The sequence below is a fragment of the Nerophis ophidion genome, linkage group LG27 (assembly GCF_033978795.1).
Source record: "Nerophis ophidion isolate RoL-2023_Sa linkage group LG27, RoL_Noph_v1.0, whole genome shotgun sequence".
NCBI classification, from domain to species: Eukaryota; Metazoa; Chordata; class Actinopteri; order Syngnathiformes; family Syngnathidae; genus Nerophis; species Nerophis ophidion.
Window position 1 is genome coordinate 9,373,123 of NC_084637.1, and position 21,110 is coordinate 9,394,232.

Consider the following 21,110-nt stretch of genomic DNA (forward strand, 5'->3'; position numbering starts at 1 on the left):
CCGCTTGGGATGGTTTCCTGCTGGCTCCGCTGTGAACGGGACTCTCGCTGCTGTGTTGGATCCGCTTTGGACTGGACTCTCGCGACTGTGTTGGATCCATTATGGATTGAACTTTCACAGTATCATGTTAGACCCGCTCGACATCCATTGCTTTCCTCCTCTCCAAGGTTCTCATAGTCATCATTGTCACCGACGTCCCACTGGGTGTGAGTTTTCCTTGCCCTTATGTGGGCCTACCGAGGATGTCGTGGTGGTTTGTGCAGCCCTTTGAGACACTAATGATTTAGGGCTATATAAGTAAACATTGATTGATTGAACTAAGCAAAATTATCTGCCAATAGAACAAGAACATTTGGCTTGACAAGATTTTCCAAAACAAGTCAAATTAGCTAACCTCAATGGACCCAAAAATAGCTTAAAATAAGTATATTCTCACTAATTACAAGTGCACGTTTCTTGGTAGAAAAAAAATAGATCTCTGCTCAATATGTTGAAAAATATTCTTAAATTAAGTAAATGTTAGTGACATGATTATTTTTTCCATACTTGAGGTAAGAAAGGTTTACTTTAAAAAAGTATTTTTTTACTTTTGAGTATTAATGACACAGCTTTGCAACAGTTGATATTCTAGTTTCAAACATGTTTTACTCAATATAGGTCATCAAATCTCAGCAACAAGCTGTAATATCTTACTGAGATCATTTAGGACCAAAACCCTTAAAACAAGTAAAACACTCTAACATAAAATCTGCTTAGTGAGAAGAATTATCTTATCAGACAGAAAATAAGCAAATATCACCCTTATTTGAGATATTTAATTTTACTTAGATTTCAGTTTTTGCAGTCAATAGCAAGCTGGTCTCGCTTTGCTCAACATTTTAAATTCCAAGAGCGGCGACAAAATTCAAATAGAATTTGAAAATCCAAGAAAATATTTGAAAGACTTGGTCTTCACTTGTTTAAATAAATTCGTTTATTTTTGTTATTTGCTTCTTATAACTTTCAGAAAGACAATTTTGGAGAAAAAATCCAACCTTAAAAAAATTATTTTAGGATTTTTAAACACTTTTTACCTTTTAAATTCCTTCCTCTTATCATTTAGGACCTTAAAACAAGTAAAACACTAAAATAAAATCTGCTTAGTGAGAAGAATTATCTTATCAGACAGAAAATAAGCAAATATCATCCTTATTTGAGATATTTCATCTTATTTAAATTTCAGTTTTTGCAGTGTAAGCAGAAGGAAAGACATGAATCAGAGCCATTTGACCTTTTAACAATTTAAGGCCAAAAGATCAGTACTCCAGTTTGCACTATCGACCAAACTCTTTACCCTTAATTAGACAAACTGACAAAAGGGATTCTCTGACTGACAGGAACGTCTTACCCAAAACATGCAGGACAGGCAGACCCATGTCCGAGCTGGTCCAGCAAAAGTCGAGGGGAGAGACAGTGACACGGAGGGCATTCTGACCCCCCAGAATTCAGCTTTCCAGCTCAAAAGAGAAATCCAAGGTATTTCCTGATATTCCCGGTAATGGCGTGGAGGTAGCAACTCATATCCAGAGTAGAAGTGACATGCAGCAACACTGGGAAAGAGAAGGTTTGGTCAGTCTTCCCCCATCCCTCGCACTCGCTCCTCGACTCAGCCACGTCTGCCTCCTCTTTTGTCAACCGGGGCGACTTTATTCCATGAAGGGAAAAAAGAGGTGGGTGTGTCAAGAGATGTTATGTTGCTCTCCCCCAAAAGTTTCCACAAATGATCCTTTCTGAACCGGGCCACCTATCCATCCCCCCTCCTCAGAGCTCATGATCCACTCGCGTTGTCCATTCCAAAATACAAAATGACACAAATTAGCATTAGTTGTTTAATGTACGACAAGGGTGTCAAACGTACGGCCCGCGGGCCGGCTCAGGCCCGCAAACAGGTTTTATCCGGCCCGCGGGGTGAGTTTGCTAAATACAAAAATGAGCCGAAATTTTTGAATTAAAAAAAAAAAACGGCTGTTCTAAATGTGTCCACTAGATGTCACAATAGCAATTCTGTATATCATTTCAGATCAGGGGTCGGAGCCGCATGCTGCTCTTTGATCACGCTGATGTGGCTCAGCTGCATACTTGCCGACCCTCGAGATTTTTCCGGGAGATTGTCCGGATTTCAGTGCCTTTCCCAGATGCCTCCGCTTGGGATGGTTTCCTACTGGCTCCGCTGTGAACGGGACTCTCACTGCTGTGTTGGATCCGCTTTGGACTGGACTCTCGCGACTGTGTTGGATCCATTATGGATTGAACTTTCACAGTATCATGTTAGACCCGCTCGACATCCATTGCTTTCCTCCTCTCCAAGGTTCTCATAGTCATCATTGTCACCGACGTCCCACTGGGTGTGAGTTTTCCTTGCCTTTATGTGGGCCTACCGAGGATGTCGTAGTGGTTTGTGCAGCCCTTTGAGACACTAGTGATTTAGGGCTATATAAGTAAACATTGATTGATTGATTGATATATCCCTGGGCTAACATTCTCTGGTTTTTACCCGCATAACTATTTCGAGGGCGTGTCGTGATAACAATGCTTTTAACGTTCTTTAGTGAATTATATTTATGTAGCGCTTTTCTCAAGTGACTCAAAGCGCTTTTACATAGTGACACCCAATATCAAAGATACATTCAAACCAGCGTGGGTGGCACTGGGAGCAGGTGGGTAAAGTGTCTTGCCCAAGAACACAACGGCAGTAACTAGGATGGCACAAGCGGGAATCGAACCTGCAACCCTCAAGTTGCTGGCACGGCCACTCTACCAACCGAGCTATGCCACCCCTTTAAAACATATCGTTGCGCCCGCCTTCACGCCATGCTATCTGTGTGCCGGCCGGTCACATGTAGCATGCAACCCCTGCTAGCAAACAACATCGACTGCAAGGCATACTTGGTCAACAGCCACACAGGTTACACTGATGGTTGTGATATAAACAACTTTAACACTCTTACAAATATGCGCCACACTGTGAACCCACACCAAACAAGAACGACAAACACATTTCGGTAGAACATCCGCACTGCAACACAACATAAACACAACAGAACAACAAATACCCAGACTCCCATGCATCCCTCACTCTTTCGGGCTACATTATACACCCCTGCTGTACAGACTGACATGAATCCCCTCATTTCTGAGGGTTGTGATACAAACAACTTCAACACTCTTACTAATATGCGCCACACTGTGAACCCACACCAAACAAGAACGACAAACATTTTGGTAGAACATCCGCACTGCAACACAACATAAACACAACAGAACAAATACCCAGACTCCCATGCATCCTTAACTGTTCCGGGCTACATTATACACCCCTGATGTGCAGGCTGACATGAATCCCCTCATTTCTGATGATTGTGATATAAACAACTTTAACACTCTTACTAATATGCGCCACACTGTGAACCCACACCGAACAAGAATGACAAACACATTTCGGTAGAACATCCGCACTGCAACACAACATAAACACAAGAGAACAAATACCCAGACTCCCATGCATCCCTCACTCTTCCGGGCTACATTATACACCCCTGATGTACAGGCTGACATAAATCCCCTCATTTCTCACAGTGTTAATAGTGGTACAGAAACAGAAGCAGAAATAATTTAGTAATCCCCAAAGGGAAATTAAGATTTTCAGCATAATCCCATTCAAGAGTAGAAAAACATTACAGGGAGACCAAACAGGATTGCTGACGGGAGTGCCAACTTAAAAGTTAAAGTTAAAGTACGATTGTCACACACATACGAGATGTGCCGAAATAATTCTCTGCATTCGACCCATCACCCTTGATCACCCCCTGGGAGGTGAGGGGAGCAGTGGGCAGCAGCAGTGCCGCACCCGCGAATCATTTTTGGTGATTTAACCCCTAATTCCAACTTCCGGCGCCCCTTTCAAAAAAGGTGAGAAACAGGTCAACGCTGGGTGAGGGGGGTGAGAAAGAAAAATCCGTCCAAGCCTGGGCCCCTGGAGAGGGGGTCCAGACTGAGGCCAAGAGGAAAAAAAACCTCACAGCCAGAGCACACATAAACATGTGTGTAAGAAAGAAACATCAAAGAACACAAAGGACGTTAAACATGTAACATTTGACAACCAAATAATAAAACAAGGTGACTTGGTTAAAAATCTGGGTATTATCTTCGACCCAACTCTCTCCTTTAAGCCACACATTAAAAACGGCCTTCTTTCATCTCCGTAATATCGCTAAAATTCGCTCCATTTTGTCCACTAAAGACGTTGAGATCATTATCCATGCGTTCGTTACGTCTCGTCTCGATTACTGTAACGTATTAGTTTCGGGTCTCCCCATGTCTAGCATTAAAAGATTACAGTTGGTACAAAATGCGGCTGCTAGACTTTTGACAAGAACAAGAAAGTTTGATCATATTACGCCTGTACTGGCTCACCTGCACTGGCTTCCTGTGCACTTAAGATGTGACTTTAAGGTTTTACTACTTACGTATAAAATACTACACGGTCTAGGTCCATCCTATCTCGCCGATTGTATTGTACCATATGTCCCGGCAAGAAATCTGCGTTCAAAAGACTCCGGCTTATTAGTGATTCCCAAAGCCCCAAAAAAAGTCTGTGGGCTATAGAGCGTTTTCCGTACGGGCTCCAGTACTCTGGAATGCCCTCCCGGTAACAGTTCGAGATGCTACCTCAGTAGAAGCATTTAAGTCTCACCTTAAAACGCATTTGTATACTCTAGCCTTTAAATAGACCTCCTTTTTAGACCAGTTGATCTGCCGCTTCTTTTGTTTTTCTCCTATGTCCCCCCCTCCCTTGTAGAGGCGGTCCGGTCCGATGACCATGGATGAAGTACTGGCTGTCCAGAGTCGGGACCCAGGATGGACCGCTCGTCGGGACCCAGGATGCACCGCTCGCCTGTGTATCGGTTGGGGACATCTCTACGCTGCTGATCCGCCTCCGCTTGGGATGGTTTCCTGTGGACGGGACTCTCGCTGCTGTCTTGGATCCGCTTTGAACTGAACTTTCGCGGCTGTTTTGGATCCACTATGGATTGAACTTTTACAGTATCATGTTAGACCCGCTCGACATCCATTGCTTTCGGTCCCCTGGGGGGGGGGTCGCCACACATTTGAGGTCCTCCCCAAGGTTTCTCATAGTCAGCATTGTCACTGGCGTCCCACTGGGTGTGAGTTTTCCTTGCCCTTATGTGGGTTCTTCCGAGGATGTCGTAGTCGTAATGGTTTGTACAGTCCTTTGAGACATTTGTGATTTAGGGCTATATAAATAAACATTGATTGATTGATTGACCGGCATAGCTCGGTTGGTAGAGCGGCCGTGCCAGCAACTTGAGGGTCGCAGGTTCGATTCCCGCTTCCGTCATCCTAGTCACTGCCGTTGTGTCCTTGGGCAAGACACTTTACCCACCTGCTCCCAGTGCCACCCACACTGCTTTAAATGTAACTTAGATATTGGGTTTCACTATGTAAAGCGCTTTGAGTCACTAGAGAAAAGCGCTATATAAATATAATTCAGAATTCACAATTAAAAGAGCAGAGCTGATGCAACCAGCGACTTCTACACACAGCCACAAAAGTAAATAAACAACAACAACAAAAACATTTGCAGTGTTCGGCGGTATCAAGGCTGGTAAGTATAGCTCTGGCTATGAGGTTTTTTTCCCCCTTGGCCTCGTCACACAGTCCAAAATAGTCCCGAACCAAAAGGCAAAAAAAGAGGGAAACATCAGAAACACAAAAGGATGACACACGTGCATAAAAGCTCCTGCCAACAGCGCCATCTTGGGCCGACACTTTGTTTAGTGCGCCACACAACCGCGAGGGCATGCCAGTCACACGCTGGTAATCTGCGACGTGAAATCCATGTGCATGTACTCACACTTTACACATACGTGTAAACAAACATTCTAGCGCACGTGCGCTTGCACGTCGATAAAAAAGCCGAGCAATGAATCAACATTGTATCAGTGAGCACCTTACATCACAGCGCAGTCAGATCCATAAAGACCTAAGAGCCGATTGGTCCGGAGGGGGGAAAAAAAAACCCCTCCATTGATCCCTGCTGCACTTCATCACTTGCCCTGTAACGGTTTCCTCGACCCAAAACCTAACCTGACACCAGAGGTGGGTAGAGTAGCCAGAAATTGTACTCAAGTGAGAGTACTGTTACTTTAGAGCAGGGGTGTCAAACTCAAATACAGAGTGGGCCACAATTTTAAACGGAACAAATTAACCTTTTAATAGGGACCCAAACAAGTTTTGCATTAAATATTGAACAAGCAAGGCAGGGTTCTTGAGGGTGCACGGGAGTTTGCCCAACCAGTCTACATGTGCTTTGTGGACTTGGAGAAGGCATTCGACCGTGTCCCTCGGGAAGTCCTGTGGGGAGTGCTCAGAGAGTATGGGGTATCGGACTGTCTTATTGTGGCGGTCCGTTCCCTGTATGATCAGTGCCAGAGCTTGGTCCGCATTGCTGGCAGTAAGTCGAACACATTTCCAGTGAGGGTTGGACTCCGCCAAGGCTGTCCTTTGTCACCGATTCTGTTCATAACTTTTATGGACAGAATTTCTAGGCGCAGTCAAGGCGTTGAGGGGATCCGGTTTGGTGGCCACGGGATTAGATCTCTGCTTTTTGCAGATGATGTGGTCCTGATGGCTTCATCTGACCGGGATCTTCAGCTCTCACTGGATTGATTCGCAGCCGAGTGTGAAGCGACCGGAATGAGAATCAGCACCTCCAAATCCGAGTCCATGGTTCTCGCCCGGAAAAGGGTGGAGTGCCATCTCCGGGTTGGGGAGGAGACCCTGCCCCAAGTGGAGGAGTTCAAGTACCTAGGAGTCTTGTTCACGAGCGAGGGAAGAGTGGATCGTGAGATCGACAGGCGGATCGGTGCGGCGTCTTCAGTAATGCGGACGTTGTACCGATCCGTTGTGGTGAAGAAGGAGCTGAGCCAGAAGGCAAAGCTCTCAATTTACCGGTCGATCTACGTTCCCATCCTCACCTATGGTCATGAGCTTTGGGTCATGACCGAAAGGATAAGATCACGGGTACAAGCGGCCGAAATGAGTTTCCTCCGCCGTGTGGCGGGGCTCTCCCTTAGAGATAGGGTGAGAAGCTCTGCCATCCGGGAGGAACTCAAAGTAAAGCCGCTGCTCCTCCACATCGAGAGGAGCCAGATGAGGTGGTTTGGGCATCTGGTCAGGATGCCACCTGAACGCCTCCCTAGGGAGGTGTTTAGGGCACGTCCAACCGGTAGGAGGCCACGGGGAAGACCCAGGACACGTTGGGAAGACTATGTCTCCCGGCTGGCCTGGGAGCGCCTCGGGATCCCCCGGGAAGAGCTAGACGAAGTGGCTGGAGAGAGGGAAGTCTGGGCTTCCCTGCTTAGGCTGTTGCCCCCGCGACCCGACCTCGGATAAGCGGAAGATGATGGATGGATGGATGGACAAGCAAGGCTTATATAACTTTAGTGACATGCAAAATCCAGTTTCAAATAATAGTTAAAAAAATATCAATGGCATATCAAATAAAATTTAAATACAAATGTTATGCCTTTTTTTCTATTTGCAATCTTCTGAGGTAAATATCAATTTTTTTCCACAGGCTAATAATAAATTTGAAAATGAAATAACAATAATGAATGAACCAAACATTCAAGCCTTGAAGTAGCAAGAGAAAAGTCATGAATAAAACGTTAATTATTGGTCAGTTTGCTGGAAGTTTCCCGGAAGAGTTAGTGCTGCAAGGGGTTCTGGGTGTTTGTTCTGTTGTGTTAAGGTGCGGATGTTCACCCGAAATGTGTTTGTCATTCTTGTTTGGTGTGGGTTCACGGTGTGGCGCACATTTGTAACAGTGCTAAAGTTGTTTATACGGCCACCCTCAGCGTGACCTGTATGGCTGTTGACCAAGTATGCCTTGCATTCACTTGTGCGTGTGTGTGTGTGTAAAAGCCACAAATATTATGTGACACGCTGTTAGTATGGAGGAAAAGCGGACGTGATGACAGGTTGTAGAGAACGCTAAAGGCAGTGCCTTAAATGCACGCCCCCAATATAGTTGTCCAGGTGGAAATCGGTAGAAATTCCGGAGAATGGTTGCCCCGGGAGATTTTCGGGAGGGGCACTGAACTTCGGGAGTCTACCGGGAAAATTAGGAGGGTTGGCAAGTATTAGCGATGAATGCGGTGTTACAGCGGCACTGACGCTATATAACACCGGCGGGCCAGCTCTAATGCTAAATTGATATTGCCTCAAGGGCCAAATTAAATTACGCGACGGGCCAGATTTGGGCCGCGGGCCAGAGTTTGACACCCATGCTTTAGAGGTTTATTACTCAAGTAAAAGTAAGGAGTAGTCACCCAAATATGTACTTGAGTAAAAGTAAAAAGTATGTTGTGAAGAAACTACTCAAGTACTGATGAGTAACCTGTTGGTTTAATGATGACGGTAACAAGTAATGCACAAAAACATAAAAAATAGCAATGAACAAATTCAGAGCCAAGAATATCTCTTAAGCAATTAAAACAATAATATATATTAAATAATAAATATATGGTTTTACAATGTACTGAAAAAAAAATTGAAAATGAATTTTACCTTTGCAAGCTCATTATACTATTGGCCAAGTTTTATATTCATAAATGTAAGTTTCTCAATACCCGACCTGTTTTTTGTGCCTTTAAAATAATTTAGAACTCTATATTAAAACTCTCTACTTCTAACGACCAAAACGCTGTGAAATTGATAATGCTGTGTTCCAAATTTAAGTTATTTACTGAGATTGAGTGAGTCTATGGCTTTGCACTTTGTTTATTTTATATACATATTTTTTTTTGCATTATATTTTAGTTACTTTGAATTTACAACCCCTGGGGCTGTTTTGTTCGGTTTTTATACTGTGTTTGTACTTTAATATTTTCATCCATCCATCCATTTTCTACCACGTATTCCCTTCGGGGTTGCGGGGGGGGCGCTGGTGCCTATCTCAGCTACAATCGGGCGGAAGGCGGTTTACACCCTGGACAAGTCGCCATTTTATCACAGGGCCAACACAGACAGACAGACAACATTCACACTCACATTCTTGTCATCCATCCATCCATCCATTTCCTACCGCTTATTCCCTTTGGGGTTGAAGGTGGCGCTGGTGCCTATGTCAGCTACAATCGGGCGGAAGGCAGTTTACACCCTGGACAAGTCGCCATTTTATCACAGGGCCAACACAGACAGACAGACAACATTCACACTAACATTCTTTTCATCCACCCATCCATTTACTACCGCTTATTCCCTTTGGGGTTGCGGGGGGCGCTGGTGTCTATCTCAGCTACAATCGGGCAGAAGGCTGTTTACACCATGGACAAGTCGCCAACACATCCCAGGGCCAACACAGATAGACAGACAACATTCACACTCACATACTTTTCATCCATCCATTTCCTACCGCGTATTCCATTTGGGGTTGCGGGGGGCGCTGGCGCCTATCTCCGCAACAATCGGGCGCGAGGCGGGGTACAACCTGGACAAGTCGCCACCTCATCGCAGGGCCAACACAGATAATCAGACAACATTCACACTCACATTCTTTTCATCCATCCATCCATTTTCTACCGCTTATTCCCTTTGGGGTTGCGGGGGCCGCTGGCGCCTATCTCCGCAACAATCGGGCGGAAGGCGGGGTACAACCTGGACAAGTCGCCACCTCATCGCAGGGCCAACACAGATAGACAGACAACATTCACACTCACATTTTTTCCATCCATCCATTTTCTACCGCTTATTCCCGTTTGGCGTCGCGGGGGGCGCTGGTGCCTATCTCAGCTACAATCGGGCGGAAGGCTGGGTACACCCTGGACAAGTCGCCACCTCATCGCAGGGCCAACACAGGCAACATTGAAGTGAAGTGAATTATATTGATATAGCGCTTTTTCTCTAGTGGCTCAAAGCGCTTTACATAGTGAAACCTAATATCTAAGTTACATTAAAAACCAGCGTGGGTGGCACTGGGAGCAGGTGGGTAAAGTGTCTTGCCCAAGGACACAACGGCAGTGACTAGGATGGCGGATGCGGGAATCGAACCTGCAACCCTCAAGTTGCTGGCACGGCCGCTCTACCAACCGAGCTATACCGCTCACATTCTTTTCATCCATCCATTTCCTAGCGCTTATTCCCTTTGGGGTCGCGGGGGGCGCTGGTGCCTATCTCAGCTACAATCGGGCGGAAGGCAGTGTACAACCTGGACAAGTCGCCACCTCATCGCAGGGCCAACACAGAAAGTCAGACAACATTCACACCCACATTCTTTTCAACTCTTTGTAAATGTTGAAATTTATAAATAAAGGTTTATTTTAAAAAAAGGGCAGTTTTGATTCAATCAATCAATCAATGTTTATTTATATAGCCCCAAATCACAAATGTCTCAAAGGACTGCACAAATCATTACGACTACAACATCCTCGGAAGAACCCACAAAAGGGCAAGGAAAACTCACACCCAGTGGGCAGGGAGAATTCACATCCAGTGGGACGCCAGTGACAATGCTGACTATGAGAAACCTTGGAGAGGACCTCAGATGTGGGCAACCCCCCCCCCCCCCCCCCCCTCCCTCTAGGGGACCGAAAGCAATGGATGTCGAGCGGGTCTAACATGATACTGTGAAAGTTCAATCCATAGTGGCTCCAACACAGCCGCGAGAGTTCAGTTCAAGCGGATCCAAGACAACAGCGAGAGTCCCGTCCACAGGAAACCATCTCAAGCGGATCAGCAGCATAGAGATGGTGAAACGTAGTCAAACGTCACCACTGACTGCATTTGATTGGTGAAACGCAGGCATGTGATGGATCCTACTTTGAAGGTCTGTCTGACAAACGAAAACAAACAGATCGATAAAAAATGGAGCGGAGTAAAAGTAGTTTTTCTTCTCTATAAATATACTCAGGTAAAAGTAAAAGTATGTTGCATTAAAACTACTCTTAGAAGTACAATTTATCCCAAAAGTGACTAAAGTAAATGTAACGGAGTAAATGTAGCGCGTTACTACCCACCTCTGCCTGACAAATAATCTGTGGGTGCATCACGCTTACACCACAAGCATTATGGCAACTGACAGAAAACTGTGGCAAAGTTGTGATGTAATTGGGGTCTGAGTGTGAAACATGACCGCTATTATTTTCCTGCATGAAACAGTCTATGCTGGCTTGCTAGCAGCCTCTAGTGGTCTTCACACTCTGTGCAGATTGGTAAACTTGCCTGGATATACAATTTACGTATTGAAAGTGGAGTGAACAGCATGCAGGAAAGCCCAAAAAAAACCTCTGGCATACCAAAACTGATAGTAGATCAGAACATCCACCATCAAGACCTCATGTCCAAAATAGTTGGCTTCAATTAGAAACAATGAGAAAAGGAGGACCAAACTTCAAGTAAGTTCATTTCCTCAAACCTAGGAATCCATCACGGGAGAGCTTTAATGCAAGAATAACGAAGCATCCATCACGTTGAGCGCCGGCCCAGAAGACTGCGAATCATTTGTGGACCAGATTGGTAATTCTCTGGGCGCGGTACCTGCATGCCGCTCACCCACAAGTGGCAAACATTACTCATGGCGGAGGGTCTGCGTGTTATGAATGCAAGGCGCAATGAATGAGCTTCTCATGGATACGCGACAGAGGAGGAGAATAAGGAGCCATTTCACTGGACAGGTTTCCTATCGCCCGTCTCTTCTTTTGGCTGTCCACAGCATTGCCTGATGTGAATTTACAGCCCCGGAGGGACATTAGTTAAATGAATAGAGAGAAGTAAACACCGGAGGGGCAGGAGAGGGAGAGGAAACACAAAAAGGGGATCGAAAAGGTGCTGGAAAGGAGAGGTGGAGACGAAGAAGGAAGCTAAGGAAACGTGTGAAAGGGAAAGGCTTTAAACGGAAAGAGAGAAACAAACCGAGTCTATCAAAGGGCGCTGAAGAGAAAGGCAGATGGAATGTAAAGAAGGGACCAGATGTAAGTGCTACCATGGCGTCACCATAGTAACGCTGGCGGAAAAACCTCTGCACATCATCATCCCTCAGGCTCAGCCCCCCCCACCCGTTACGCCATCTCCTGCCGTAACCCAGGCCTGGGACCGTGTGAGCTGCGTTGCCATAGAAACTGAACACCTCAACACGTTTCCACAGAGGGGACCACGCCGACCAAGCCTTACCTCTTCACTTTCACCGTCCCGGCCGGTCACGTGATGAGCTTCCTGGCGCTGTCGCCGGAGCCATCAAACTTGACTTAGTGGTCGGGGGGGGGGCGGGGTTTCTAATGCGCTCCTAAGCACACTTGCTATCCTGAAATTGCAGGACGGTCAATGCTTGGGCTACAAAATAATAACTTCCAGTAAAAGACGAATGCGTAATGCATCGATCAAACCGCACCGTCACGGTAATTCGAACTAATAAGCTTGCACAACTGCTCATGAAGCCTATGCAGTCTTTATAATCATATATAAATATATATATATATACTGTCTGTATATATATATATAGGAAGCTAGTGCTGGGATTTAGCGTGGGTGTAGAGATAAGGAGCTGCGGCAATTGTGCATGAGGGTGTTTGGGGGGGGGGGGTTGCTGGTGGGAGGGTATTGGGGCTTGAAGTGACGGGCAGTCGCAGTATCGCACAGCAGACAGCAGTCATTTATTTTCCTCATGTTCTAATGAAACGCAAACGCTTCTTGTGTTGCATTTCGTGCGTCTTGTAGTCCGAAAGCTTTGGTTTGACCGGGAAAATAAAATAGGTCAAAAATGAAGACTAAAAGTAAGGAGATGCAGGGTGCTGTAATGTCTACATTTTCCATAAAAAGGTCTCTATTTGTGCCAGAAAATTCTGTGAGGTTAGCGTGGAAGGCAAAAAAATGTTGGCCATGCCACGACTAAGACGCATTGTCAATAATCTGCCGCACAAATAGCCGAAAAGGTGGTGCATCTTTTCTTTTACCAAAACCGGCAGACCAAGACTGACCTCGTAAGCCAGCAGGACCGGATTTCCTCACTAAAGCATGGGCACCATGGCAAACCGATGAAAGACTCCACCGGCCCCTTCGAGACGTGCATTGGCGATACTATAGTGGACTGCAATTTGGGACAGCAAGGTGACCCGATGATACAAAGCATCCAGACCCAGTTGATGTAGGCAAGTACCTCCCCTGGTGGACCCAGAATCTAAGCCCAACAATGCCAGTGTACCATCTGCCTGGAGACCACGTTTAGATGTAACGCTGACCTTGAATCAGCACCTACAGAAGCGGTCATGGACCTAGGTCTCTGCATGACTGGCCTCCCAACAGCATTCACACAATTATTTTTGGCTTTTTGAGCGGCTTTGCAGATAATTCTGCTTCCTATACGACACATCGAATGACGTGATGCGTTGGAAGCCAATGTGCGGATTTGCAGAACTCACAGTCCTCTACTCAAGTCCCTCAAATCCTTACTCGGTCTACTAATCGATGGCTGTCCCTGCAACCTCCTTCCCCGCCCCCCGCCGCCTCCTTGGAGAGGTCTTACCTTGTCTCGCTTGGCCCCCCGCAGTGGAAAGAAGCAGGCGAAGAGGAACTTGCTCCAGCTGATAACGGCAGCCAAGCACCAGTTGAGGCGAGCCATGCCTGGGTCTGCGCCTCCTCTTCTGCCAGCCTCTTATTTCCCGCTCGGCTCCAGGGTAGAATCCTGAAAGCCCCCACCAAAAAGGAACAATGTCAAACTAAAAAAAAAAAAAAAAAAAAGACCGCACACAAGCAAAAATGATTTTCGGAAACGGTGGACTACCTGTTTGGGTATTTGTCTTTGATCCCGACTCACAGGAGAGCGAGGAGGTCTGCGTGAAGCCACCGATTACCCCAAAATGGACGAGACCCCCTCGGTCGGTTCGGTTTAGAGAAACCCGACGCGTCAAGACCCAACATCGGTCTCCCCATCCATCACTGGTCCCCTCTGCCTCCCAAGCCGGTCTAGATCAGCGTTAGTGTCATGAGCATCTCCGACTGCATAATGCGAATAGTCCATCACTAATCAAAGACACGGTCGCACGCACATGTCCGCATACACATTCACCAGCGCTCCCCTTTGGCAACAACAACAAAAAAAACGCTGTCCTGGCACATACATCCACAGGCTGAAGAGCCCCCCTCTCATCGCACGGCTCCCCTCCAGGCTCAGGATCCCCGGTGCTTTGCGCTCTCTCTCCCTCACACACACATACACACACACATGCAGTGATGCTGCAGCACTTACTCAGCCAGCGAAGGGGAGGAGGAGGAAAAAAAAAACTGAGGGGTATACTGGAAACCGAACGATTGGTAGAGAACGAAAGACGGAATGATGGCAAATGAATACAGTCATTGTGTTTACATTTGAGAGTGCAGCTGACATCCAGGAGAGAGGACGTTGGAAGTAGAGTAGACTGAAAGAAGCAGTGGACATGTCGAGATGCACGGATGGATGGATGGGGGGGACCGAAATGGTAAAAAACAAGAGGGGGGAGAGAGTGCACCAGTAAGCGTAACACTCTAGCATGCGCAATAAAGCGGACTCGCAGTGCAGCGAGATGATTGTGGCTGATAGGACTGAAGGAGGAGAGTGAGTTCTTGAATCATTGTCTTGGTTGATTATTTCTCTCTCTCTCTCTCTCGCACACACACACACACACACACACGTTCACGTACACACAGACGACCGCCGGGGGTGCACGGGCACGTTCACTGGTGCTGCAGTCTCTCTACGCTTCAGCGAAAGCACATTTTCACTGCAGAACGCTTTTCTCTCCCCTCCTTTCCTAGCCCAACCCGACGCAATTACAACACATCAAAGCAGTAAGTGAGGCAGATAAAAAAAAAAAAAAAAAAAGTGCATAGAGGACCAGAGCTCGGATAGCCTGCGAGGAGGTGCAGAACGAGTGAGGGTCTTAGAATGTTGGATCATACAGATACAACGTGATGATATTAAATATTTTTTTTTTTGGCAAAGGGAACTCGGCTTGAATTGTCGTTCAGTTCATATCACAGTAAACGCAAAACACTGGCGCGAGTGATCCATTCCATTTTTTACACTGTTTACACTGCAGGGTCGCAGAACGCTGGAGCTTATCGATGTATACAACTTCTGGCAAAGGCTATTGTGGACTGGTCGTCAGTCCATTACATGACACATCGAGACTGACAACCAGTCACACTATTAACCAGTGAAAACCGAAAAACACAAAACACTGGCAGAAGTAATCCATTCCATTTTCTACACTGTTTACACTGCAGGGTCGCAGAACGCTGGAGCTTATCGATGTATACAACCTTTGGCAAAGGCTATTGTGGACTGGTCGTCAGTCAGTTACATGACACATTGAGACAGACAACCAGTCACACTATTATCCTGTGAAAATTAAAAAACACAAAACACTGGCACAAGTAATCCATTCCATTTTCTGCACGGTTTACACTGCAGGGTCGCAGAACGCTGGAGCTTATCGATATCCACAACTTTTGGCAAAACACATTGTGGACTGGTCGTCATGTAATGACACATGGAGACTGACAACCAGTCAGACTCAAATTCACACTATTAACCAGTGAAAACCGGTATACACAAAACACTGTTGCAAGTAATCCATTCCATTGTCTACACTGTTTACACTGTAGGGTCGCAGTACGCTGGAGCTTATCGATGTATACAACTTCTGGCAAAAAATATTGTGGACTGGTCGTCAGTCAATTACATGACACATGGAGACTGACAACCAGTCACACTATTAACCAGTGAAAACCGATAACCACAAAACACCGGCGCAAGTAATCCATTCCATTTTCTACACTGTTTACACTGCAGGGTCGCAGAACGCTAGAGCTTATCAATAAACACAACTTCTGGCAAAGGCTATTGTGGACTGGTCCTCAGTCAATTACATGACACATGGAGACGGACAACCAGTCACACTATTAACCAGTGAAAACCAAAAAACATAAAACACTGGCGTGAGTAATCCATTCCATTTTCTGCACAGTTTACACTGCAGGGTCGCAGAACTCTGGAGCTTATCGATGTATACAACTTCTGACAAAACACATTGTGGACTGGTCGTCAGTCAATTACATGACACATGGAGATGGACAACCAGTCACACTATTAACCAGTGAAAACTGGTAAATGCAAAACACTGGCGGAAGTAATCCATTCCATTTTCTGCACGGTTTACACTGCAGGGTCGCAGAGCGCTGGAGCTTATCGATATACACAACTTCTGGCAAAACACATTGTGAACTGGTCGTCATGTAATGACACATGGAGACTGACAACCAGTCAGACTCAAATTCACACTATTAACCAGTGAAAACCGGTATAGACAAAACACTGGCGCAAGTAATCCATTCCATTGTCTACACTGTTTACACTGCAGGGTCGCAGAACGCTGGAACTTATCGATGTATACAACTTCTGGCAAAGGCTATTGTGGACTGGTCGTCAGTTAATTACATGACACATGGGGAGAGACAACCAGTCACACTATTATCCAGTGAAAACCAAAAAACACAAAACACTGGCGGAAGTAATCCATTCCATTTTCTGCACGGTTTACACTGCAGGGTCGCAGAGCGCTGGAGCTTATCGATATACACAACTTCTGGCAAAACCCATTGTGGACTAGTCGTCAGTCAATTACATGACACATGGAGACTGACAACCAGTCACACTATTAACCAGTGAAAACTGATCTTGTGTCGGGTACACCAACAATCGAAGGAACCACAAGCCAGGTCTTTTAACTTTTAACTTAACTCTTTCTAGAGTCCAGCAGTGAAAACAGCCCTTGGTTGGGGTGGGAGGAGTCTCTGCAGATATTCTGAGCCCTGGTCAGGCAGCGGTTTTTCGCGATCTCCTGGATAGGAGGAAGGGGAGTCCTGATGATCTTTTCCGCCGTCCTCACCACTCTCTGTAGAGACTTCCAGTTTGAGGCACTGCAGGCTCCAGTCCAGACAGAGATGCAGTTGGTCAGTAACTTCTGGGCAGAGTTTAGTACTAAGTGTGGTGGAAGAGGGACACTTGGAATTTGTTGACAGTTCCACCACAGAATCATTTAAGGAATGCGCTTTTTTAGTCCCAGTTAATTTTTGCTTAGTTTATGTAACACAGAGGCCAGCTAACACGGCTTTGCCAGTGGACCTTGGTAAAACTTACTCTTTAAAATCTTAAGAGCTTGCGCTTGACATCGAGTTGACAGCTGGGGCTTTTAGTTCGATGTCTATAGTGCTCTCATACTCGGCGAACTCGAGATCATTGGTCAATCAATCAAAGTTGATTTGTTATATTAGTATTTATTTACCCTTAATCACGAGTGTATCAAAGGGCTGCCTGCACAAGTCACAACGACATCTTTGGCTCAGATCCCACATCAGGGCAAGAAAAACCTCAACCCAATGGGATACGATGAGAAACCTTGGGACACAGTGCAATGGACTTTGAGTGGATCTAGTTAAAGGGGAACATTATCACAATTTCAAAAGGGTTAAAAACAATAAAAATCAGTTCCCAGTGGCTTGTTGTATTTTTTGAAGGTTTTTTCAAAATGTTACCGGTCCCGGAATATCCCTAAAAAAAGCTTTAAAGTGCCTTATTTTCGCTCTCTCGAAGCCACTGTTCATTTTCCTGTGACGTCATACAGTGCTGCCAATGTAAACAAACAATGGCGAATAGCACAGCAAGATATAGCGACATTAGCTCGGATTCAGACTCGGATTTCAGCGGTTTAAGCGATTCAACAGATCGTGCATGTATTGAAACGGATGGTTGGAGTATGAAAGTATTGAAGAAGAAACTGAAGCTATTGAGCGAATAGCTATTGACGCTATTCATAGCCATAGCATGGCCCATAGCATGGCCGGATAGCTGCGTTAGCATCGCCGGTAAAATGTGCGGACCAAACGATCAGGACTTTCGCATCTTGTGACACTGGAGCAACTTAAATCCTTCGATTGGTAAGTGTTTTTTTTGCATTAAATGTGGGTGGAAGAAAACGTAATATAGTTTCAAATGTACATACAGCTAGCCTAAATAGCATGTTAGCATCGATTAGCTGGCAGTCACGCCGCGACCAAATATGTCTGATTAGCACATAAGTTAACAACATCAACAAAACTCACCTTTGTGATTTCGTTGACTTTATCGTTGCAAATGCATCTGCAGGTTATCCATACATCTCTGTGCCATGTCTGTCATCTCCGGTAAAATGTGGAGACACTCTGGCACATTCAATGAGGGTCTGGCGGCAGATTTAAGCCACTTTCTTATCTTCGGGCCAGTGGTGCAACTTGAATCCCTCCCTGTTAGTGTTTTTACACCCTCCGAAAACACACCAATGAGGCATGATGTCTCCAAGGTTCCAAAAAAATAGTCGAAAAAACGGAAAATAACAAAGCTGAGACCCGGTGTTTACAATGTGTTGAAAATGTAAATGGCGGCTGTATTAGCTCGGTGATGTCACGTTCTGACGTCATCGCCGAAAGAGCCATAAACAGAAAGCAGTTTAATTTGCCAAAATTCACCTATTTAGAGTTCGGAAATCGGTTAAAAAAATATATGGTCTTTTTTCTGCACCATCAAGGTATATAATGACGCTTACATAGGTCTGGTGATAATGTTCCCCTTTAATAGTGTGAGAATCCAGTCCATTATGGCCAGCAGGGGATCATTTTGCGAGGAGAAAAGTCAGCGGCGAAAAGACATCCCCAACTGATGCACAGATGAGTGGTCCACCCAGAGTCCCGACTTTGAACGACTAGCACCTCATCTGTGGTCACCTAATAACCTATCCATTGCGGGAGAAGTGGGCAGAGCAAAAAAGAGACGGCAGATCAACTGGTCTAAGAGAGGGGTCTATTTAAAGATTAGCGTATACAAATGAGTTTTAAAATGGGACTTAAATGCTTTTACTGAGGTAGCATCTCAAACTGTTATTGAGGTAGCATCTCTAACTGTTACCGGGAGGGCATTCCAGAGTACTGGAGCCCGAATAGAGAACGCTCTATAGCCCACGGACTGTTTTGGGGCTCTGGGAATCACTAATAAGCAGGGGTTCTTAGAAGGCAGATTTCTTGCCGGGACATATGGTACAATACAATCAGCAAGATAGGATGGAGCTAGACCGTGTAGTATTTTATACGTAAGTAGTAAAACCTTAAAGTGGCATCTTAAGCGCACAGGAAGCCAGTGCAGGTGAGCCGGTGTAGGCGTAATATGATCAAACTTTCTTCTTCTTGTCAAAAGTCTAGAAGCCGCATTTTGTACCTACTGTAATCTTTTAATGCTAGACATTGGGAGACCTGAAAATTATATGCTACAGTAATCGAGATGAGACATAACAAACTAATGAATAACGATCTCAGCGTCGATGCTGGACGAAATGGAACAAGTTTTTGCGATAGAGCCTTGGGTGGAACAAAATTAGGGCCTAGACCAGACAGGTGACAGTAATGCCGGGACCTGGAAGACAGTGAGATTTAGTGAGGTAAGGGTTAAGGAGGCCCGCAAGTGTACTTTACTTTCGGAGCTTGCACTGGAGATTGGGTTGACAGATGCATAACGCTCTCATATTCGGAGGACCCAAGTTCGAGCTCCGGATGGAACAGACGTCTGTATACCAGGTGGGTGACAGTGGTGCCGTGACCCGGAAGAAAGTGAGGTTTAGTGTGACGAGTGAGGTCAACCAATGTACGTTGGTAAACCTCACTACCTGACACATGAACAGCTAGTGCTGGACATTGGGTTGACAGATGCCTAACACTCTCACGCTCTCATCCAAGTTTGAACCTTGGGTGGAAAAAAATTAGGGCCTAGACCAGACAGGTGACAGTAATGCCGGGACCTGGAAGACAGTGAGATTTAGTTAGGTAAGCGTTAAGGAGGCCCGCCAGTGTACTTTACTTTCGGAGCTTGCACTGGAGATTGGGTTGACAGATGCCTAACACTCTCACGCTCTCATCTAAGTTTGAACCTTGGGTGGAACAAAATTAGGGCCTAGACCAGACAGGTGACAGTAATGCCGGAACCTGGAAGACAGTGAGATTTAGTGAGGTAAACGTTAAGGAGGCCCGCCAGTGTACTTTACTTTAGGAGCTTGCACTGGACATTGGGTTGGAAGATGCATAACGCTCTCACATTCGGAGGACCCAAGTTCGAGCTCCGGATGGAACAGACGCCTGTATACCAGGTGGGTGACAGTGGTGCCGTGACCCGGAAGAAAGTCAGGTTTAGTGTGACGAGTGAGGTCAGCCAATGTACGTTGGTAAACCTCACTTCCTGACACATGAACAGCTTGTGCTGGACATTGAGTTCACAGATGTCTAACACTCTCATCTATGTTTGAACCTTGGGTGGAACAAAATTAGGCCCTAGACCAGACAGGTGACAGTAATGCCGAGACCTGGAAGACAGTGAGATTTAGTTAGGTAAGCATTAAGGAGGCCCGCCAGTGTACTTTACTTTCGGAGCTTGCACTGGACATTGGGTTGACAGATGCATAACGCTCTCACATTCGGAGGACCCAAGTTCGAGCTCCGGATGGAACAGATGCCTGTATACCAGGTGGGTGGCAGTGGTGCCGGGACCCGGAAGAAAGTCAGGTTTAGTGTGACGAGTGAGGTCAGCCAATGTACGTTCCTGACACATGAACAGCTTGTGCTGGACATTGAGTTGACGGATGCCTAACACTCTCACGCTCTCATCTAAGTTTAACCCCGAGGTGAAACAAAAGCAGGAACATACCAAGATGGCTTACGTTTAAAGGCCACAAAACCTTGACCTTGTAGTGTTACAATTAATAATCAAATGAAAGGGGGATGAAAGTGACAGAGAACTTTGATAGACTACCAATAACAAAAGAAGGAAAATAAGCCCGCAGCTTTCTGTTGTACATCTAAAGAGACAGAATGACCAAGAAGGTGTTCTCTGCTCACTTGGCAAAGAACTGCAATTCCTCATTAGGGATAAGCAACCTGGATAATCACTGCTGAACGGTCGCACCGCCCAGCCGCAAGAGAGGAAGGCCAGAGTAAAGAAA

At 45.8% G+C, this 21,110-nt stretch overlaps 1 protein-coding gene across 4 annotated transcripts in view; it reads right to left on the reverse strand.

Moving 5' to 3' along the window:
• The window catches only part of tns1a (tensin 1a), a 243,707-nt gene that overhangs the window by 181,364 nt on the left and 41,233 nt on the right, over window positions 1–21,110 (reverse strand). For 3 of the 4 annotated variants that reach the window (XM_061889475.1, XM_061889474.1, XM_061889472.1), the window contains exon 3: window positions 13,580–13,738. In XM_061889475.1, the coding sequence (XP_061745459.1) occupies window positions 13,580–13,675 (96 nt within the window). In that variant the 5' untranslated portion in view covers window positions 13,676–13,738. Of the gene's footprint in view, window positions 1–13,579; window positions 13,739–13,837; window positions 14,242–21,110 lie in introns of those variants that run through there. The other variant, XM_061889473.1, reaches the window with a different exon arrangement.